Source organism: Seriola dumerili, unplaced genomic scaffold (genome assembly GCF_002260705.1).
Source record: "Seriola dumerili isolate Sdu_G_001 unplaced genomic scaffold, Sdu_1.0 BDQW01000449.1, whole genome shotgun sequence".
Taxonomy (NCBI): Eukaryota; Metazoa; Chordata; class Actinopteri; order Carangiformes; family Carangidae; genus Seriola; species Seriola dumerili.
In genome coordinates, this window is record NW_019174704.1 from 24,350 (window position 1) to 48,162 (window position 23,813).

General features: G+C 41.6%; 1 protein-coding gene across 1 annotated transcript in view; it reads right to left on the minus strand.

Moving 5' to 3' along the window:
• Positions 1–23,813, minus strand: part of arhgap26 (Rho GTPase activating protein 26) — a 90,229-nt gene that overhangs the window by 18,698 nt on the left and 47,718 nt on the right. Inside the window, exons 5-19 of the mRNA XM_022762367.1 lie at positions 22,437–22,538; positions 22,205–22,315; positions 21,312–21,416; positions 20,539–20,668; positions 19,890–19,990; positions 18,015–18,109; positions 16,240–16,318; positions 14,951–14,987; positions 14,542–14,607; positions 12,022–12,096; positions 11,842–11,926; positions 10,973–11,031; positions 3,502–3,607; positions 1,697–1,856; positions 82–226 (exon numbers count right to left, since the gene is read on the minus strand). Coding sequence (XP_022618088.1) covers positions 82–226; positions 1,697–1,856; positions 3,502–3,607; positions 10,973–11,031; positions 11,842–11,926; positions 12,022–12,096; positions 14,542–14,607; positions 14,951–14,987; positions 16,240–16,318; positions 18,015–18,109; positions 19,890–19,990; positions 20,539–20,668; positions 21,312–21,416; positions 22,205–22,315; positions 22,437–22,538 — 1,456 coding nt within the window. The remainder of the gene's footprint in view (positions 1–81; positions 227–1,696; positions 1,857–3,501; positions 3,608–10,972; positions 11,032–11,841; positions 11,927–12,021; positions 12,097–14,541; positions 14,608–14,950; positions 14,988–16,239; positions 16,319–18,014; positions 18,110–19,889; positions 19,991–20,538; positions 20,669–21,311; positions 21,417–22,204; positions 22,316–22,436; positions 22,539–23,813) is intronic.

Genomic DNA, 23,813 nt, shown 5'->3' on the forward strand with positions numbered 1-23,813 from the left:
TTTAACTCAACTCTAACGGAATAAGAAAAACTAAGTGGCAGAAAACAATCAGAAAAACAAATTATAGGCGGATCAGCTCACCTTTCTGGGAATGTGTTGGTGTGTGGAAGAGTGTGAGAGGCCTCTCGCTGCAGGACGGGGCTTTGTTCTCAGTGCTTTTTCTCCTGGACAGGTTGAGCTGCAGGTTGGTCGAACCTCCGGCAGAACTCGGCACATCCCTGAATATCTGAGCAAACACAGACAGTAGCAAAGACATATATATACATATATAAAGCAACAATATATGAAGTGTAAAAAAACAACAACATAAACAACATGTGTACAGCATGTCAAGCAATTTATTTTCTCATATGTAACTGCAGGGCAGTGTAGCTTCCCTTATCTTAACACATGCAGGGCAAAGACAGTGATCGCAGTGTTGTGCTTAAACGTTAAAACATGCACACCCATCCAACAATATGCCAGATTGTGATTTGATACAGAAACAGTACTAAAAAAAGCAACCTGACATGCTAAACCACCAGTTGTCCTACAGTATGAGTCACTTAATGCCTAGTTAAAAATTCTTGCCTTCTTGCTCTCTGAAAAGCAAGAAGGTATAATATGTGAGCTGATACAGTATTCATACTAATATTAATTCCTGGTTTTATACAACAGAATTGCAACCTCTGCAGCTCAGGCTCTTTGCAGACCAAGCTGCTCACTGCTGTGCATAAAACGTCTTTTAACTGGGAATAATCACATTTGCAAAGCCTTAACAACAGGGGACATTTGGGGCTTTAGTCCGCGGTAAGGTGGCACTGATTGCAACATTGGCAAAATTTATTTCAACTCTTTGATGCATGATCAGGCAAAAATGCTTAAAATCTCATGCTGTGATGAAAATGCACATGTATTGTGTTCCAAGTATTCTCCCCCCTCATTCATTATGTATCTCAACATTTTTCAAAATTGATATTTTTTCCTCAACTAATGCTAATCTGCTGGTATTTAGTCCGTTATTTCATCTCACGTCAAACGTCATCATCTGTCATCTGATTTTTTTTTTTTTTCTGACTCACACCCATGGCTCCACTCAAGAAGGAAATGAGGAGCAATAAAAGACTGGAGTGCTTGAGATCCCATTTTAGACACACTGGATTTGTTGTTTTGGTTACAGCGAAAGCAAAATAAAAATTCAAAAGCAGGATCACATGAAACACACAAATGTTTCATTGCAGCACATGAGCATGCAAGATCTCTTTAAGGATGCAGGAGCGTTCTATCACATGCACAGACACAGCTGTTGCCTGGGAAGTCTGGAGGATGGAGGGGGCTAACACATCTCCTATGTGTGTGTGTGTGTGTGTGTGTGTGTGTGTGTGCATCGCTGAAGTCTCCAACAGTAACGCTGATCTATCTGTTGCCATGGCGACATATGTAAGCAGCTTGACTGGCCAATAAGCTGCTTGGATCTAAAGGGGGAAAGTGGCTTTAAAGCGCATATATGCGGTGCAGTACATAGAGTGTGTATGTGTGTGTGTAGCAGGTGTTCAGATATAAAGCATTAGGTGCATTAATTGTTGGTTTAATGCGCATTTACACAAAAGTTAATCCACTTGAAAATGCTGTGGGATTCATATAAGTCGGTACCACGTCACCAAATGCCACAGTTTGTGTTATTCATTTGTATACGTGCCCACTCACACACTCTTACCCTTTCATGGTGCTCTATGAGGATCTCCACGACTATGTTCTGGAACTTGATGTCCATGATGGCTGCCACCGTCTCCTCCTGGGGGCGCAGCAGAGTCGGCCCGAAGACCACACCCAGATTAGCGATGGTCATAAGGTTGTGCTGGTGGTGACTGGCCACACTGTTGAGGGGGTTAGACGGAGAGAGAGAGAGACAGAGAGAGAGAGAGACAAAGAGAGTGAGAGTTGGTGGCAGCACATTAAATCCAAAAACCCGCTGCATCTTTAATGTTTGAAATTAGTTTCACTGCTCTTGTCAAGCAACAGGGAGGAAAAAGCGCTAATAAACTAGCTGGTGAACACAGTCAAGCATTTATCAGCAAAAGTATTTATCAGAGGAGTTGGACACTCAATGGAGTCGCCCCAAACAAGCCTTTAAAAGAATGCTAATGTTGCTCTGCCATATGTAGCAGAGCTAATAATATATCAGCGGTGTGTTTACAGCTAGGTCTCCTTTTTCATTTACTACTCAACTATCTGTGCCACCCCTTATATTTACAACCAAGAGCAATGCTACCAATGTCTCCCTGGAGAGAGAGACAACCCCCCCAAGTCATCAAACCTATAATCCAGTGATGATGATGATGATGACCGTAGGCAGGTGTAATCCACTAAGCCCAGGTAAAGGTTCTCAAAGTACCTGCATTTGTATTCGCCTACATGTTGTATAAACATGGCCGACAGCCCATTCGTCACACATTATATCATGCTGCTGCTGTTGAAGAAAAGCCTGATAAAGCCAGAGGGCTTAGATGTGGGTTTAGAGTGAAAGCACAATGCCAGTTGGCTGCATTAGAGGAATTATTACACATAAGCCAACAGTGTCATGCTCTGCTTTTTTTTTTTTTTTAAACTTAAGGGTTGCTGCAGCTTGTGGCTATCTAATATACATAGAGTCAACCTGTTTGATTCTGTGCAATATTTTGATGCCAAAAAACAGAGGCAGAGGTGGGATTTGAAGCCCCGGGGGAAAGAAAAGGAGGAGTCCGTTGTTAGGGAATGGACTGTGTGAGAAAAAAGAGATTGCTCCTGTGGCCTTACAACAGGTTTCTGGAACCTAATCGTCTGGAGTGCTCATCAGCATCAGCCCTGCTGAAAGGTCCTTGAGCAAAACAGTGAATTCCAATCAGCTCAAAGGGTAAGCAGCATCCTATTATCTCCTAGAGAAGCAGTGATTTTGTGATTTGCAGGTCAGTGAATATCTAGAAACATATGTAAAAACCTAGGTCAAATTGCATCGGATTGATGTATAGTCACGTAACTTAACTAACTTAATGAAAAACACTGACTTTCAGCTAGCTTTACCCAAGACATCTTTTTTCACCTGCAAATCACCAAGCTAGTCCTCCCTCACTAGGCCTGTAATCATGGCAGCTCCTACATTTCCTGGCCTCCAGACAAAGACCTGCACCTGACCACCACTAACCTCTCTTTCTCTTCAAGGGAAAAGTCGAGAAAATAGATTTGATCTAGTGGCTGCTTCTATTTCCAGTACACACTGCCTTAATGCATGTGGTCAAGAGATTACACGGAGCACTAATTCTTTCTGCAGAAGGACAACAACAGAAATCAAGCTAAGGAGCATTTTACAGCAGGGTGAGAGGAGAGGAGAGGAGAGGAGAGGAGAGGAGAGATTCATTGCTGCTATAAACACTACATAGTAAAAACTCAAATTGAATACTATGCACCCTCCTAAGTGCACAGTGTTTGATAGAGCAAAAATAACAATGGTATCTGTGTCCAAGTGTGTGTGATATCGCCACCTACTTGGCCAGATGTTTCATCAGCAGCTCCAGCATCTGTCTGTTCTTCTCAGGTAGTCGATGCACCAGAGCATGAATCTCTGTCACCCTGGCCTCTGGGTTGTCCAGTTCTGGTCAGAGACAGACAGAAAAGACAGGAAGTGAGACCGTCATTGAAGAAGTAAAGACTTGAGCAAATCACAGTTGATTTTTTTTTTTTACATATACATGGACAGGTAAACTGAAATGTCTATTTATTCTGCTTTTATTCTTGTTGTTACAAAGATGTTATATATTGCAGCAAGTTATCATTGTACAGCCAGACATTTGTCAGACCTTGGTGCAGAGAGATACTATATGTCATACTTTGTAAGAATGAGCAAAGAATAGTGTACAAGGACTACTAGTAAAAAAAAAAACAGCTTCGTCCAGATTTTCTCATATTGAGTGGATCTATTATGCAGAGATCTCCATAGCTGTAGTACATGTATTAGAGTAATTACTAAAAGTATAAAGGTTGGTATTATTCTACATTTTTCTCATTGCCATGAAATCTCCTGTGCTGATGCTGCTAACGTGTGTATTGTCAGCGTAGCTAAAGCCCGATGGAGCTTATTCCTGTGGACACTGTATTTTATTTTTAGTCAGTTCCGCAAAGACCATCCTGCTCCCCAAAAATACTCACTAGAGATCTAAATGTGTATTAATCCACGACTGAAAATAGTCCCCAACAAATATTTACACACCTGTTTAAATGGAATTTGTTAAAAACGAAAATGTTTTTTTTTTTTTTTAAATGAAACTATTTGTTTGTGACCTGTTTTAGTCTTCAGCGGGAACCAATGACCTCTTGGCTGATTAACATAGACAGGAAGTGTGAAGGTTCAGAGACAGAATAAGGCATTCTTTCTTGTGGTCAGAAAAATATAACATCAGCTTTGTGCTTGGATGTGAATAACACTACAAAGTCATTTTAAAACACTCCTAATATAGACTTCAGGAGTTTTTATTTTGATACAGAGAGGGATGCATAGCGCACAAAAGATAGGCAGAGTGATGGAGTCTGAGACAAATAAACAAGTGGCTTGCTTAGTCACTGAGTGTTTAAATCTGCTGCAGAGTGGAGAAGCTCTGTGTCCTGGTGACGAACAGGTAGACAGGCGGGGGGGTGGACAGACAGGCAAGCAGAGAGACCTGTTGTTGATGAATGACTATAATAAGTCACGATCGCAAAGCCAGTCGATAGAGAGATGACAGCAGACTCACACTAGATCAACCCTCGGGGCCTGGCTGTCAGCGCCAGGCAATACTCTCACAACTAGCAGAGCATCTTAAACACAGGCATAGGCACACGCGCACACACACACACACACACGTTCTTACCAAGTAACAGGGCTGACAAGCTCCAACATACACATACCAAAACATACATATACATATATATAGTAAATACAGACCAGCAGACCAGCGCATGAAAACAGCTCCATTCATTCTTCCCCGCATCATCCCCTCTAATGCATTCTCCGGTGTCCACGGCTTCACACACATTATGCTGAAGCACACGCTCTTCTCTTCCTTCAGACTGCAACTGAAAACTGAGGTGCAAACACCCACAGGCTGTGCGTGCAATGTATGAAAAATTATCAAGCTTCCAGAAGACAAAATTTATTACTATTGAAAATGTATTAATTCGATCCAAGAGCAATTTTAAAGCAGAAGAGTTGATATGACTGACAGACAACCAGAATTACAGACGGAGAGAAATTCAGCCAGTCACATACTTTGGCAAGGTCCTGGTCTTTGTTTTATTGTTTGGCTTTCTTTACGACTATGCCTCAACTGCACATCACATCTAATTTCATCTAATGATCAAAAGAAATCATTTTAAATCATTCGTGATGAAAAAAACAAGAACATTTGTTCTATTTTACCAGACTTAATTTACTACGGGCACACACACATGCAAATACTGTTAATACACACCAGCCACTGTGGTGTCACAAACCAAAGAAAACAAACATGCACAAATCACAGTCTGAGAGGCAGTGTAACGCTGTGGTCAGTAGCTTTGGTGCTGAGTCAAAAGTGATTACAACAAGCAGAAGGCATTTATCATCACAGCTTCCACCTCACCCAACACGTCACAGACGACAACCTTTTTTTAACCTTGAATTTTGGCCCTTTTGACTAAATAAATAAATAAATGAACTATAGATTCTTTTTTTTATTTTATTTTTTTTATTTTATCTTTCATTATTGGGGTGTATGCATCTGAATACAGTCCTGCCTTAAATCGTGGAAAATTATTCGTTCAGGTGGGCGGCGAGTGGATTATTCATGCATACATGAGGATTCGGATGACATCAGAGCCGATCCGCGCATCACTACTGCACACAACAATATCGCATTAGAATTCATGCGCATCCTCCCTCCTTGTCATACAAGCATGTTTTTGGTGATGATTTCAGAGCTGTTCTTTGGGTTAATATTCACTTAGCACTACCTAACCCAGGTTAAAGCTCCATAATGACTTTTGCCAGCTCTCTTGTTATGAAGTTAATTGGGCTAAGAGTGTCACCAGTTTTACAAAACACAAAACTTTTTCACAAAACATCTGACTGTTGACCTGAATTCAGATGTAAAAGCGTAGATTTGCGTAAGATACCACCTTTCTTACAGCTCCTGCTGACAGAGTTAAGACCGAGAAAACAAGTCTGTGTCCGACTTCATCAAAAATTTAATTTGTGCATCTCTTAAGTGAGAAGGGATTTTGATTATGTATGGAGTACATACTTTTACAATCAAAGTCGGGAAAGCAAACACGTACACACCCATATATAGTAAATGAAGCATGCTCGCCACATCTGCTGGCCATCAGCTGATCCTCAACAAACTCCAGCAACCACCACCTGTTCTACTTTCTTGCCATTCATTATTTATACTTGACATCTCCTGGCCTGTGCAGTGCGTGCAGTGTATCCTATATTTCAACGCTGCCTGGATTCATATTGGGGCGGGATACACAAGACAGAACAAACTGTACAAATACGAAACATCTACAGTTTTAACAAGGCAACTTTTTTTTTGGTGTGGTCTTGAAGGGCTGTCTGGTAGTGACGGAATCACCCAATTTTGCAGTACTCCTCTGCTCTGAAGGGCGTTTTGGCATCTTTCGGCCCTTCCATTTTGGTTTTACGGGTGTCACGGTGAATGTTTATTGTCCACGCCATTTATTTCAGTCACAGGCATTCGCAGTTTATGGGTTGAGTGTCAGAAATAAACAAACAACATGTATCCGTCTTTGCCTTCGTTTCTATTTTTTTTCCCAGAACAAAAGCATGGACGACAAGTAAAATCTCCACTTCCCTGTTTCGTGCGTTCTTGTTCACGTGAAGCTGAAAGACGCGCTGGGAGCTGCCGAACCAACACTTGCCGAAATGATCAGAATTATTATTCAGATGAGAAAGCTCTTGTATGAGCGTTGTTTTAGGCGCAGGCTGAAATTACACCACCTGGCTCGCAAACAATATGACACTGCCTGCGTTCACTCATGCACACAAAGCGCTCTAAATTATTGACTACAGTGTTTCCCATTGATAGGCGCGACGCCAACAGGTTTGGTGTTAAGTGGAGGGATGTTACTTTTGGCGAAGCTTCGAACTCTTAATGTTCTGTTGCTTGCAATCTCCTGTGTTCTGTGTGCCACGGTACATGTACTGGTAAACGTTTCGTTTTAAGAGGTTGATGTCCGTTGACCCTTTGCACCTGACTGACGCTGACAACGCTTCTCCTCTTTGTCTGGAAAGTTGTGTCAGTCGTTACAGCGGAAGCAGAGAAGATCCAGAGCAGGTTACAAGAAGGACAACGCGGCGATGCACGAAGGAAAACAATTGTCATCGTCACAAGAAAACACAGCAAGAGGCGAGATGGAGCGTGAGACCAACAGGCAGGTCACTGCAGTATCAGCAACGATGTGGGTGTAGCAGCAGACGACTGTGGTCAAAACAGAGCTAAGCATGAAGGCGATGCTTTCGATTTACCGGTTTGTCTGCATACCAACCCTCATCCAAGGTCCTCAGCTTTGGATAGCGACCAAAAGAATGAGATTGTGTTTACAAGATACACAAAAAAAAAAAAAAGTTTCCTTACAAAGGGTGTAACATTAAGAAAAGGGTGAAGAATTCACACGTCTGAAAGCTCTGGCAGTCGAACCACTGCTTCTTTGTGTTACAGAGACATTGGCTGAGGTGGTTCAGGCCCCTGATTAGGATGCTGCCTGCAGGCCTGTCTGCGGAGATATTCCACACGTATCCGACCGGTAGGAGACCCTGGGTGACGATTAGTGAGAAGGGCATCTGTGCTACTTTGTGTAAGGCCAGAGTATACTTGAAACTAACCGGTGTCAAGGCAAACGTCCTTATACCTGTTCCATATGTTCAAACTCAAAGGAAGGTTGAAAACCTGCCATCGTAGAGAAAGGCAGAACAAAGTGAATCATACAAATGGGGATAACGCTGCAAACTATCAGACGGTCTGCACTCTATTAGACAATATGAAAAAGAAAAAGAAAAAAAAAAAAAAAAAAAGCCTTAAAATCCTACATACTTTCTCAGTTACGCATTACTAACCCAGTCACTGAATGAAGTGGATTTCTTGGCAGATTATCGGTTTCATAAACCTCGCGTCAGTGAAAACAGCAAGAGGATAAAATTTTGAAAAGAGCTCTCCTGATCCATCTTCACTTTGAAGAGCAAGCGGGATATTTATCCTGAAATCTTCCATCTGATCACTTTTCCTTCAGAGGAGAGACACGGGAGGGCCATGTCACCATCTTAAAGTTTGACCTCACACACTAAAGTGCTGAGTCCCACCTTGTGCAATTAGTTCTGCTGTTAAACTTGCGATTGTGATATCTGTATCATCTATGGAGCAAGCAGCAAAAAAAAAAATCACTCCATTGGGAATTATAGGTCGACCCTTGACAACTCGTCTGCTTCAAAAGAAGGGCAGCATCCTTTAAAGTCTGGTGAAATATGTGCCACTCAGGTTAGACTCTGTTAAACTGTATATTAACTTTTGATTAAGCTCAATTTGTTTTCACCACAATATCCTCTCTCATCTTTTTAACTCTTTCTTTAATGTGCTAGGTGATAAAGCAAAAACTGAAAAAAAAAGGGTGAAGGTAAGTAAAGTTTGGTTCAGCGTCTTTACGAGAAACCTTGCAGAGTGCAAGATTAAGTCGAGTTGAAGGACTACAGGCAATTACATGTGAAAATAAGTGTAAATGTTAGATAGGAGATAAGAGTAAGAAAGAGAGAGAATCAATGGGGACGTATGAGGTAAAAAATTAATTCATGAGGGGATATTGAAAGCAAAACTAATGACTTAAGACAGAGTAATTACTGTATGTTTGTTTTCTTGTTGCCACATGCCTCAAATCCAGGTGGCACCATTTTCCCTGCCTCCCTCCCTCCTCTTACTACCCTTTCTCATCTTTCCCTCTCTTACCCTCCCCGTTTTTCCACTCCATTTCCTCCTTTTTTCTACTTCCTCCGCCTCTGCTCTCTGTTAAAACCAGCTATTTAAAAAAAACCAGAGCAGCACGGGACGGGAGAGAGTAAGCCGAGATGAAACTGGAGGAGGAGCAGGAAGATGAGATATTTAAGGGGAGTGATGGGAGGAGCTGGAAAGGATACGTGAAAGAGAGGAGGAGGAGAGAGAGGAGGAGCTGAAAGAGGGAGTTCAAGTGAGGACACTGTCCTCAAAACACCTCACTGCCTCTGTAAAATTCTGCCTTGTAAAATAAAATTAAAAAAAATACTAAAGCGCAGTCTCACACGCAGACACGCATTCTTGCACATATGCATTCTCGCACAAGTTCATGACATGCAAAGACACCCGCATAAACAGACACTGATGAATGGCAGGGGGAAAAAGAGAGATTATAAGTTTAACAGAGGGACAGAGCTGAGGAGAGATGAGACATAGAAATTTGTAAAATTACACAAATGGCTGGCAAGCATGTGTTATATTTTATGATTATTACAAAACCATTATAGCATGGGTTGTCCAAGTTGGTATCAAACCAGCTACCTTGGCACTCTTAACTGACAAACACACACACACACACACACACACACACACTAACACACATTTTCTCCTTTTTCTGTCCAGTTGGCCTCACTATGGAGCCATTTTTCTTGGTAGTGTTGCCAGAGACACGCGGTCATTTCCTGCAGTTCCTTCCCCTGTCAGCTCAGCCTTCATAGAGGCTTAGCTACTGGCAAACAAAGAAAACAGGTCACTGACACATCCTGTCAGACTAGACTGGACTGGATTGAACTAAACTGCACCTGAACTTGTCAGAATAAACCGAATCTTCAAACATTTCGTAAAAAAAGAAGATACAGTAGCAACACAGACATGGACAAAACTCAACTAAACCTGTGTAGATCAAACCAGGCCAGACAACAACACCAAGATGTAGAAAAACTATTCATGCAAAGTCTTTACTGCAAAAAAAAACAAAAAAAAACAGCTAGTGCTTGCAAAAGTTTATTTTGTTGCCTAGGAGCCACATGAGAGGAATCTAATACACTGAGATTATTGCAGTTGGACAGTTTAGGCAATCCATCTTGAAGTCAGCTGAATGTGAATTATTATGAAATTATTTATCCCGAATCAATACGCCCCACCCATCAGGTGCTGGTGCAACATAAGGGGAACATTTCTGCAGCTGCTTTCTGACCCAGCAAACCACAAAAAGCTAAGCTTTTACTAGGCTGCCACTTTTAGATCAGCTCCCCAGGCTTTTCCTCTTCATGTGGAATTTGAATCTATATATCGTATGAAAACTGTACAGACACAGCAGGTCGGTAACGAACTGTGCGCCTCGCACAACATAAAGAAGCACAGTCGGGGGGCTCGTTTGCCAGACCAAACAGACCCAGTGGTACAGTGGGTCTGCTGGTATCTCAGCAGGTGAACCGTCTATTTGCAAGCGGCAGTTGGTTTAACAGCAAGTCATGACCTCATTCACATGATGATTCATTTGATGCTTTCATTTTCCAAACTTAGCTGGAGGAAGGCTTAAGAGATGTCTTGAAACAGATTCACTGACAGAGGAGACAGAATCTTTGGTTTAAGTATTACAGAAATCATATTTAATCCATTTATAAAGTGTATATGTCAACATGACACGACCCATGAAGGTTTCATCTGAAATCAGCAGCAAACCACAAGGTACCCAAGGATTCTGCTGCTTAACAGTTTGTTGTAAGAATACATAAACCATTAAACCATATGATCTTCTATTTAGTACAGACTGTTTATTCAGTCCAAGGTGGCATTAGAATAGCTGTTTGCCCTGTCTTTATGTGGGTAATCTCAGTGGGAATCAAACAAACCTCAAACTGCAGGAGAGAGTTCGCCTTGTGTTCTGCCAACTAGACTCACATTGAAGAGGCAAATAAGACACATGAAAGCAGAATACTCACTGGCAGCTTTGATGAAGCTCCTCTGGTACTGGTATGTCATGAGAGGGGCGGGCAGCACTCTGCAAACACAGGAGACGGAGACATAAGGGTGGAGAAAGTCGGGTTAGAAGACGGAACAAGAGTTTGGATTTGGCTGCTTTGCAGAAATGAATCGATCTGAATGGTTCTGAAGGAGCACTTTTTTCTCCCTCCAGGTGACCTGAGGTCCTAATGCCGTGAGAGTGTTTGTGTGCTGTTTGCGGACGTCAATCTGTCCATTTATGTGCCAAAGAAGTGGCTCTGTGTGTGTACCATACGCACGTGAATGTGTCTACATGTGAACGTTTGTGAACCTGTGAGTAGTGTAGATTCATTCAGTTACAGCGGACTGAGCACAGCTTGAACACCCACACTCCCCTCTTTCCTCCCTTCATGCGTTTCTCAATTCCACTGAGCCGCCTGTTCCCGGCCTGCCGCAATCCTCCTTCCCTCATTACCAACTGTTGAGATGCTCTTGAGGAAGTAATTTAAATGTCAGCTGCTATACAGTGGCCAAGCAGGTAAGAGAAGTGATTGTGACATTGATCATAAGTGCAACACTGCTGGAGCAATACATCTCTGCTGAGAACAACTCCTCTATGGGTAAATGAAAGTTTCAAAAAATAAATAAAACAAGCAAATACATTAAATACTGTATGGAATAAATGGGAAAATTAACAATCCACACCAGAGATGTGCTTTATACTGCACAAACACTCTAACACTCAAACACTTAATATTTGAATAATGAAACAATTTAATGACAGTTTGGCTGTTTTTAGAACTACAGAACTATGTAGAGCACAGCTGTTTCACAGGATTTTCTTTTGTTTGAGCCTTTTCACACAAACCTGAGATAATGCTTGATAGCGCTCGTGATCGTCTTTATTTCCCACTCTGGGTTTTCCAGCTCCACGTCAGCACATGTCTTAGGATCTGATGGACGGAAAATGAAGATAATAAAATTAAAGAAGAGAAAACGGATTTTATTTGCAGTTTTGCCTAAATGTGTGTGTTCCATGCGTCTTTACCCATAGCCTGGCTCAGTAGTTTTTGTACTCTGGAGTTGACGCCAACAATTCTGTACAAGCCCTGTTCATTAATACCTGGAAGATTAAGGGGAAGAGGAAAAGGAAGAGGGACAGGAGAGGAGAGGAGAGGAGAGGAGAGGAGAGGAGAGGAGAGTGAATTCATCCACTTATATAGAATCTAAATGATGCTTTTTATGAGGGCCAAGAACCGGTCAGCAGGTTTACTGTAATGCCAAATTAGTTTAATACAATTCGGGTCATTTTAGCATTTACATTTGCCTTAATATTACATTTATTAACACTCATTGTTTTGGAGCCACTTTTCTTTTCATACACGCCCCTCATGTAAAGAATAATCCGGGCACCTGAGAAAACGAGGCCATCATTACATACAATTTAAATGTAAATGTGTATGCCAAACAAGAGTGTGTAGTAATGAACCCTTCTTGGTGCAGCCGATGAAGGGGAAAAGGTAATGTTATCGCCCATGTGGACAATTACTGTGACATTTTAGATGCATCAGAAGACAACACGCTCAGAAGGCGGAGGCTTCAGATCCTGCAGACGACCTTTGACGCCTGTCATTTCAAACCACCCTCTACCAGCTGTTTGTGTGGAACATGGTAGTGAGCTTGTATCACGCATTATGTATTTAATTATTCACCCTTTAAAAGACTCTGGTGATTTAATACATTATCTCTTTTATCAGAAATAAATACAAACTGTACATACTATAATCTCCATAGCTGTTTAACTGACATTGTTACAGTCAACATTGTGTCTGATGTGCATCTTTTATTCACTCCCAACATGCTCCTGTTGGGGCATTATCTCTATGTTCTTTTTTTTTCATTACAGCAGTTTTGTGATTGAGTAGAATTAATTTTTTCTATAATCAGCTCACTGCTAACCAAGCTAGCCACTGTAAACGACTAGCTGCAGATAATGTTACTTACTGGGAGAACTACTGCGTATTTTAGCCTTTTTACATTTACTTGATGAATTATTTTGTCGTACTTCCGATGAGAACTTTGTGTTGATCTTTCACCGGTGATGCTTCGTATCCTCCCGAAACTCAATGTGAATAATGCGACGGATAATAAGTCGATAATATTGTGAGTCCAGTTCCCTTGTTACCGTACTTAATTATCTTTTTGTCAAACAATTATTTATGGAATCTCAGTGTTCTCTACTACTGATTTTGTCCACTGCTGTTCTAATACATTTCACATCTGCCTCCAGTAGAAACCTCAAAGGCAATCCTTTAGCCATTATTGGAAGTGTGTTTAGCTCTCTGCGTGGCTGTGTACCTACACACATAACATATACTGTATACATACTGTATCTATGGTAGCATTACATAAACATTTTTTTTCAGTTTACTGTGTACTGTATATAATTTGATGTGATTTTATGCTAGCCTATCATGCTTTATGTCTCCCTATGCTCCCTTAATGAGATCACTACAGTCATGGAAATATGATTTAATCTGACAATGAATCCATGTCATTGCACTGTACTTCTGTCGACATAACTCATGGTTGGTATTAATATAAACTCCATTTTTCAGTTATGAAGGATTTAGATTAGTTATGTTTTATAAGTTCCAGAGCTGAGGAGCCTTGACTGCAAAAGACCAGTCCTCTGTAGTCTTAAATCAGAACTTAGGAACAGCCAGAGGGGCCCAGCATGAGGATCCGAGGCAGTGCTCTGGCTTGTAGGGGAGCAATAACTCACTAATATAAGTGGGAGCTAAACCGTAAACTGCTTAAATGGTAATCAGTAAAGTCTTAAAATTCTTAAAAACTGACTGGTGCAGAGAGGCTCAAACAGGAGTGAGACGATCTTGTGTTTTAGTATTCGCTGAAAGCCGAGCAGCTGCGTTTTGTGCGTGCTGAAGGCATCGGGTTTGTTTTTTCGGCTAAACCGTGAATACAACAAAGTACAATAATCTAACCGAGACGACACAAAAGCATATGTACCCTTCTCGAGATCAAGTCGAGAGAGGCAAGAAGATGATTTTTGAGATGCTGCTCATTGTAATGAAAATATGACTGAACAACTTGTTTTTCACACTTGAGGTCACTGTCAAATATTACATCCAGATTTCTGGTTGCAGGTTGTAGATGGGGGAGCCAAGATGTTTTTGTAAATTCTGTGTGAACTTTGAAGGACCAAAAAGAACCATCTCTGATTTTTTTTATTTCACATTTAGATGGAGAGTTTTGGGACACCTAGGATTTTATTTTGAGACTCGCAAAATAGTAAATTATGGAATTTGGCCTCTTCACGAGTCTTTAATGGGACATACATTTGCGTGACATGAATGACTGAATTTTATGTTTGTTTATATATTGTACTTATTACGACACAGTGCTCCAAAATCAGACCTTTTCTTAAGGTTGGGCTTCTGGTGGAAAAACTTTGCTCTTGACTTCCTCTGCTCACAGATTCTGTCTACATTACAGCGTATCAAACTAATGAAGCAAGAAATCCACAGAGTCTGAGTTAACATCGTACCTCGAGTCTCCACAGCATAGATGAATTTTTTCATCACGTTGAACCCAATGACATCCAGCTGGGCCACTGAGGGGAGAGGGAGACGAGCAGAATGAGTGTGAGCCATCACAGTGAAATGAGTCACGGTCAGAAGAAAAATGATTTTCAATTTACATAAAACAGAACGCATAACAGGATGACGATGTATTTGAAAATGGTAACACGACAAAATTGAAATAATGTGCACACACATCTTTTAGAGATACTGAATTATTCCCTGGGCCACAAAGAAATAGACATACAGAGCATTCAGAATACTCTTTATATAAATCTAACCCTAACGCTGCCAACACAGACAGACTGATAGAAATGATGAATAATACTGCACATTTATCTGAACAGTTAATGAATCTCACTTAAAGCTACTTACTGCCTTCAGCCTGGTTGTCTTTGTTCAGATTGTACACCTGCAAATAGAAAACACACAAACTCCTTCAGCGTGTTTACAACTAAGCCTAATGGCAGGACAAGACAGGATAGGAATTACTCATACATTACATTACACTTAAAACAATACACGCATTTTATGCCGCTTGTGCTATTTTTCTACATCTGCCTATGAGGCTTTGAATGCTTGCTATTAAATGCTGCTTGTTCCACTTCCACACGTTTTTCACATGAAAGCAATAGTAAACTGAATATAACATACTGCAGAAATTACAGTCGATATGAAGTGGACGGTGTACGATTGCGTGTGTTAGCGCTCAGATCCGCCCTGTTCTTCTGAAAGGCTGCATTGTGTGGCTGCGGTGAGTGGGGAGTTTTCATTGACTATCTGTGCAAAGGTGGAGAGTCCAGCCCACAGAACACAGAAACAATGCGAGGTGGGCAAGATCCGAAGAGTTGAAAAAGGAGCATCAGCATCTCTTGCTTTTATTACGGATCATCGGAGGAGCCGCTGCTTGTCCGAGCCTGCGGTGGGTTTATGGACACCGATTACCTTTGCATGTTCGAACGTAGACATGAGGATGAGGGAGGTGTCTGGACATGAACGCAGGTAAATGAGAGGGTGGAAAGCAGCTCTAACATACACTTGCAGCCTCAGGGTGAAAGAGCTGTAGATTAAGCAGTGTTGGGGAGACTGGCTGTCAGTCAACTGTCCAATTAGGAACATAAACACTGAAATTATCTATGGGATAAAGGCTCTATACGAGTGCCTCCAAAACCTTTTCGGCTTATGACCCTCATCCTCCTCCTCCTCCTCTACATGACACTATGTCTATCTGTGACCCCCCTCACTGCTGATTGTGTAGTGTGTGTCAACAGGTTGTGAGCAGCTCCGCCTGACATTGATTTTCCCTTCTAACCCTCTAAGATTGCTTCATTGTTAGAGGCTTAAAGTAGCTAAATTACCCAGTGTTTCACAAGAAAGACATTAGGGAAAAACGGTTGTGTTTATCCTCCTTTCCCAATCCCATTCATCATGTTGTGTCTTCTCAGATTTATCTTGAGACTCCTTTAAGGAGCCGCTGATTGGAAACCGTTGCTCTATGTTAGCAGGTGACAAACTGTATGTACTGAGGGAAAGCTGCTGAGGTATGACCAAATGCTACAAAATTACTTTTTAATGTTTTGTTCAGCAGACAGGTTTTCCCTCTCTGTCATTCACTCTCGTTGTTTTTGTCATATCAGAGCGAACCGGTAACCGTGGTAACCTACCGGTTCTCTCCCATCCATGGCTTCCATCCACAACCTGCGGTCTTCTTCCGACAGAGCCTGCATGGTGATCACTCCCGGCCTTCACACCCACACACACACGCACACACACGCACACACACGCACACACACGCACACACACGCACACACACACACGCACACAAAAGCAACATAGGCTTATCAAATATCAAGGCCAGTGGCAAACACTGTCCGTTAAAATGCAAATACATTCAGCTGTAATCATAACATCACACTTTAAACAAAGAGCTACTACTTCTGGAGTTTAATCTGCCCAGTATCAAAAGTAAAAACACACTTGATAGAAAAGATGTCATTTAAAAATCTCGTTGTCCTTCCTCAGACGAACAGAGTTGTGTGAAAGGAACTCAGCATGCAAATCTCACACTTATTCAAGAGCAAAGCATATTCATTTATGGGTGCCTGAGGTATGACTACAGTATCACTTTCCTGTAAAAAAAAAAAAAAAGATCAACAGTTTTTTCTCCATAAAAGGATGTAAAGAGGACAAAGAACTTTAACTATAAATTCACAAAGAATCTAATAAGGATTTGTTCATGTAAGCAACTGAGACTAAGATCCAGTCTTCCAAGTGCACACACATAGAGGTAACCACAGACACACACGCACACACATACATACACACACAGCCTCATTAGTCATGTCCTTCTATTGGTTTTCAATCGGTCCTTGTACGGTTTGTCGACGGCACAACACTCACCTTCAGCCGTCACCGGCACAGCACCACAACCCCCTCCGCACACACCTGACTACACAGTGTCTTTCAATCACGGAATACCATCAGCAGGCAACCACACTTGTAGAGGACACACTCAGATGCATGTGTACAGTCACACTCTGTACACACACACACATGCAAAGCAACACAAATGTTTACAGATAAATGGCTCGATCACATGTGTTTAACCCGCCTTTAGAGGAAGTGTCTTGGACAAAGAAACACACACCAACAAATGCACGCGCGCGCGCACACACACACACACACACACACACACACACACACACACACACACTCTTAATATGGATAAAAGGAAACAAAAGGATGAGATGATGACATGGTGAGCTGATTTGATCGGGAGAGGTTGAAGTTGAGGGAGAGCAGGCAAAGATGGGGGGGGGAGATGGAGGAGGAGGAGGAGGAGGAGGAGGAGGAGGAGGAGGAGGAGGAGGAGTGTTGGAAGCAGAGCACCGCAGGTGGCCAAGCCTGAGAGGACAAACTGCCACAATCTCCTGTCTTCAGGTTCAAGTCAACGGAGCAGCACCCTCATGTGTATCTTACCTGTAATTACACAATGTAAAACACCTCATGCCAGTCAATATTGCTGTCATTTGTTACATGAGGAAGACAGCGTTCACACTGGTGTGGAATTCCATGATGCTTCCATGATTTTCTATAACAAACTCCTGGCATACTTTTGTCTTTGTTGCCATTATAGTTGTTTGGTTGCTAGGACAAAATCTCCTGAAAACCACTATCCAATGTACTATATGTGTGACAAAAGCTAGGAAAATATTCATTCGTGCTAAATACCCTATTTTTGAAGTTACTATATATCCTTAAAACTACAGGAAAGCGTGGCTCCTTTGGGCAGATGAAGACACAATACGATGTGTCATCTTGATGAGAGATAAAGTAAGAAAACGTGAGAAGGAACCAGTTGGAGGTGGGTCAAAGGAAGATTGTGTGGCAAGTCCATATGAACAAGAGACGTATGCAGTCAAACCGCACACTCACTGACCTGTCCACAGCCTCCACATCGAAACAGAACCTCTTTTCTATCGAGTCCGTCTTCCTCCTGGTGCACGACTTGAGCATGAAGCTGTCTTCTTCTCCCTGACAAAGAATTAGAGAGGAAAAAAGGAAGAGGGTATATTAGTAGCAGTTTGATACATACAGAATCCTGAACCCGAACATCATGGACGACATTAGAAATGGCAATCACGGTTTTTCTAGTCGAAGAACTCAGAAGTTTTTAGAGTGAACTGTGTTTTTCTAATAATAATGTTATAATAAGGACAAAAAGATCAACTGAAGCTACAGACAGTATTTCCAACTTGCTTCACTTCCAATTGGAACCACATTGAGATAATTTTGGATGAACACTTGCAGTGCGAGATGGGCAACGACGCATATTTCTGCAGGGACTAGAGAACAAGAAAATATGTATAAATAGGAACTAAGAAAAGGTTCAGAACAGACTGAACCAGTCAGAAGTTCAGGTACAAAAGAGAGATGTACTTTAATCTTTTCTTTATTTATGTGTCAATTGTAGTAATGTTTGTAGCAGCAATATAAAAGGGGTATAATCAAGTTGTGTTGTAATGTTATGTTAACTTCAACACATCCACATGGACGATTCAGGTAGTGCCTCTGGTTTGTATTTACTGAGTTTTATATGTGAAGCAGGAAATACTTCATAAAATTCTAAGAAGAGAGAAGAAGCCAATGTATAAAACAATTGTAGTAAGATGAAGAAGCCATAGACTGAAAGCATGTTGGCAACAGCTGATCTGAACTTCTGAACTTCACTTTTGACAACTCAGCACACAGTATATAACACAGTATTTTCATCCTTCACATAAAAGGGTGGAAATTCTCGGACGCACTTTTATTTTGTGACGTGATAAAGCACCATACTTACACTCCCACCTCATACACATTTAACATGCACGCAAAGCATTTTCGTGCAGTTTCAATTCTCTTCCTATAAAAACACTAAAGCCCCCCTCATCATCTTTACTCTTTATAATCCCTGACTTCTTTTTCTTTTAGTCTAATCCACTGCAGCTGCTCTGGGTCCATTATTTTTTGCTCCGTTCCCTCTGACCTATTTTGTTGTGTTAATACCTTTCTTACCGTGTTGGAGTTAGAAAGCTTTCGGTGATGTTCATGTTTTTCTGCTTTTACTTTAACCCCTCGTTACTGTATCGACGCAGAATGCTGTGACAACTGTCAGAAAACAGGCCTGAACTTGCATCAGCGTTGTTCAGTATGTAGGTGGAGTAAAGAGAGATGGCAGATGAAGTCATGCTGCTTACTCAAATATCGTTTGGCAACACTGCACCCTCATCTATTAAGGCTGCTGCTGTGGGAGAAATTTGTTATCTCTGGCTGCTAAAACCAGTATCTCCCTGTATGACTGTGCGCTGGTGTGAAAATGGTACCGTGTCTCAAAAATGCCCTTTGATTTCATACTGAAGCACTGACGTAAAACTTCACTTTATAGCAGTGGAACACTTTCCTGCTGTCAAAAAAAAAAAAAAACCTAATCGCAGCTGCCCTGGAAATCTCTCACGACAGAATTTAATGTGTTAAGAATAATAAAAATACACCCACAGAGCGAGGGCTCAGCAGTGAGCAGAGTGTGTAAATGAGTGTTGGAGAGTGGCCCAGTGGGATGAACTGGGTGAGAACCAACTGCAAATCAGACAACATGATGGTAGGCCGAAATAGGTGTGAGTGTTTCTGTCTGAGCACGAGGGTGTCTGTGGGTACATGTGCCAAACTTGTGTGCAAGTCTCAAACATATAGATATAGAAAGTCAGGCAGATCGACAGCCTGGGTGTTTAGTGACACTGTGACCTTGTCTGTGTATTTTTAAAGGGCTACTCACCATTTTCCCTCCTGATTTAGGGTCAAACAGTACCATGGTCACCCTCTTGGGCTCGCGATGGTATGTACAGTAGTACTTCACCCAGGTAGATACAAATGAACCTGAGGGGAGGAGAGAAAGAAATGCAGTGAGAGATGGTTTAAACCAAAAACAGCAGAAGAAAGGAATAAAGAGAAAAGAGTTATGTCAAATGGTCAGAAAGCAGAGGCAGTAGGAGGAAACAGGGTTAAACAAAGAGGCCTGCTTTCGTGCTAGACATGTTACCATGGTACCTGCTCGGAGCTGCTGTCACGGCTCCAGCAGATCAGAATTGACTTCATCAGCTGTGGGTTCATTACGGTTTGTTTGTTCTGCAGCTCTGGCAGCGCGTGTGTGGGTGTGTGTTTGTGTGTGTGTGTGTGTGTGTGTGTGTATGTGTGTGTGTGTGTGTGTGTGTGTGTGTGTGTGTGTGTGTGTAAATGTGTGATGTGTGAAAGATAAACAGCACACCACTTACATGAATGTGCTGTACCTAAATATACACACAGACCCGCTCACACAGTCATTCATGTTTCCATGGTTCTGCAACACTGTACATTGTTGCCGAATTGTGTCCTCATTGTAACATGCGCACACACACACACACACACAGAAGTGGGCTGATACATACGCTTCTCCTGTACAAACAGGTATCCTTCCATGGTGTGCTGACTGACACTCTTGTGATCGTGTGGATTCTCCTTCATCTTCCTCATCAGACTCTCCACCTCCGACCGTGTGCTCTCAAAACGGTTCCTCGTCTGTCCGGACACAAGCACAGGGGAAAACACGCCCTCAGGTCTTTCATCGAACGTTCTGGTCCCGCGAAAAGCTCAACTTCCAACAACAGCAGAACTTGACACTTAACCGGTTTCTAACCAGAATATAAAAAAAGCTCATCGCTATAAACCCTAAATATATATATATTTTTCTATTTTCTAATTTTCCTACAAATACAGTGTAACTATACAAGCTCCTTTTGTGTAATGACATCCTGTATGCCCTTTTGGTCTCAAATACTATTCCCATATGACTCTTTGACGGTTTGAACTCCTGTCAGCCTGCAGCTGCTTCACATCTGCAATATTATTTTCTACATTCTTTCAAAAACAGTTTCCGCTGTACTAATGAAGCTGACCCAACTGACCTCAAATCTGTGTGGCCATTCACCTTTCAACATGGAGGTCACATTTCAGGCAAAGCACCCTTCTTTTGAGGTGTACAGATCACTGTTACTCTACAAAAACTGCTTCCTCTAAGCTAGAAGTTAATAAAAACGTGCATTGATGGACAAATACATTATCTGTAGGGACTAAAACATGTTGCTTGAATAGCATAAATGTATATTTATGTGCTGTTCTTAAGGTTATGGTGTGACCTTGTGTTTTGTGTGCGTGACCTTACATTCTGTATGCTGATGGTGAGATCAGTCTTGAAGTGATTGAAGTCCTTTGCCAGCTCATAGCCGTGGTGATAGTAGGTGAACAGGCCTTGGAGAAATGCCAACAGCTGAGGGAAACAAAATGGCAAGAAGGTGAAGGCCGTGAGGGAACAGGACGAAGAGGAGGAAGAGAAGAAGGTAGATGGGGAAGATGGGGAATAAATGCAGATGTGTGAGAAAAGGGAAAAGTATAAGAACATGTAGGAGGACGAAGAGGTTGAGAATTGGGAGGAACTGGGAGAGAGAAAGTGCAGGAGGAGGACACAGTGGAGAAAACACAGGTGGGTTGGTGGGGTGGAGGAGAAAGACAAGGATGTGGAAGATGAAGAACAAGAGGTCAAAGGTCGAGTGGAGAAATTTAGAAGAGGAAGATGGAAAGAAACAGAAGGAGGAGGAGAAGAAGTGAACCAATACATTTCATTCAGCAGATTCATAGATCAAGAAGTTGGGGAATTTGCAGCTATGTATGTGTTGAAAAACAATGAAATACAATGTTGCCAAGCGACAATGAGAAAATTAAATATCTTAAAAAGACAAAACTCAAACAGAAGAAGTGAATTAGACCTACTTTGTATTTTCCTGCAGAGCTAAAAGTCAGGTTTGTGTGGTGTGTGTGTGTGCAACAAATTGTCTTTATTTCCGCCGCAGCTACCACTGAGGTGCCCTCAAGCGAGGCACCAAACCCTCCAAACTGCTGTTCGCCAGCAACAGAAGGCTGATGTTAAAAAAGCAGCTGCTGGGTGTGGATATGTCAAAGTGAGAGAATGTAATACAGACCACAAAAAAAAAAAAAAAAAAAAAAGGCATTTTACAAAAAAAGGAAATGAAAAAAAAAAAAAAAAAAGTGTCATCTTACAGGCTCCACAAAGTCAAACATCTTCCTCTCTTGGACCTCCTGCACCTTGAAGACGTACTCAAGAGAGACCTCGTAGAAATGCTGCCGTACGTTGTCGACCTGGTTGTCTGCCTGCAACGTGGAAGGAAAGTGAGAATACTTGAGGGACTGATATTCATGGCAAAATATGAAACATATGACCAACCCGGGAGGGAGAAAGAAGACAGATGTAAACTCAGACACAACATCTTACTTCATGTAGATGCGACTCTTTCTTCCTTGCTGAAAGGCTAAGATGCTTCTCCAGCACTGCACAATACTTCTCTGTCTCTTTGTCATATTTCTTCTTGGCTTCCTGTAAGAGATCAAAAAAAAAAAAAAAAAGAAGCTTCATCTCAGTGAATTCAACTCCTGTGGGACTTGTTGAGGAACATTAATAAACCAAATATCTAATCTAATGTGAACTAATTTGATCAGTGACTGCCATGTGCAATCAACCATAACCCTCTAGTAGTAGCTGGAAAAAAACAGAGCAGAGAGCGAGGTAACCTTCATTTTTCTTTCAGCTTTTGCATGATATTTTCCATTTGTCAGGGAGTCCAGTTTGAATCTGTTCATCTGGGGAGCACAGCTGCTTATAAAACAACAGACTGCTTCATCAGAGCTGAGGTCACTAACATTAGAGACAGACAGACAGATGGATGGATGATAAACCGGGGACAGATACAGCCGGGTGTGTATTTCTTCAGATCGCTGCATTTAAAAAAATACAGAGAAAAACAGAAAAGTGTCCAAGAGGAAAGAACAAAGGAAACAGATGTTCCTCCTCCGAACATGTTCTATTAGTTGCACAGTAATTATCAGTCACGTTAGGATCATTAAACTCTAACCTAATTCAAACTGATGGAAGGAAAAGATACAGATACCAGTACAAAGAGACAGTGAGGGGAAACAAGAGGAGAGAAGTGAACACATAAACAGAGGAGGGGCAGATCAGGGTGGGTCTCCCTGTGTCAGGGAGGCCCTGGGGTAATATTAACAGTACATCTGCCCCGTCCTGTTAATGTTATTGCATTTCTATATCCAAAACTCATAACTTCAGAAAGAAGCTCAAAAATGGCTAAAAAGTAGTGCAAGATGGGATTTTCTGACACTTAATGATGATGATAATGAAAATAACAGTTTGAATTGCCAGTTAAACCAGTATCCACATTGCTATAAATTGCTGGTCCAGCCCCTTAATCTGTTTTTTGGGAAGCAAAGAGCTCTAAGTTTGCAACGCCTGAAACCAGTGAGCCAAACATCTGTTGATCAATTACATTTTATTTTCATTTAGATTTTACTGGATTTTACTGATGCTGGAATGGGCAATGTGATGAAAGTGCAAGTGGAAACAATAAAATTACTGATGGCTGAATTCCTATCATAAGCAAAAAAAAATAAAAAAAATGTCTGCTGTGAAAAAGCCCTATTGTGGGCAAAGCTGCAAATCAGTGAGCAGCACTGAGGAAATACTGAATTTAGAGAATGCTTTGCAACGGCGATGATCTGTCTTCGTCTGTCATGTATTTAATTCAATTTCACCAATCTTCCTGTCTGGTAATTTCCCACTCTCATTGGGAAGATATTT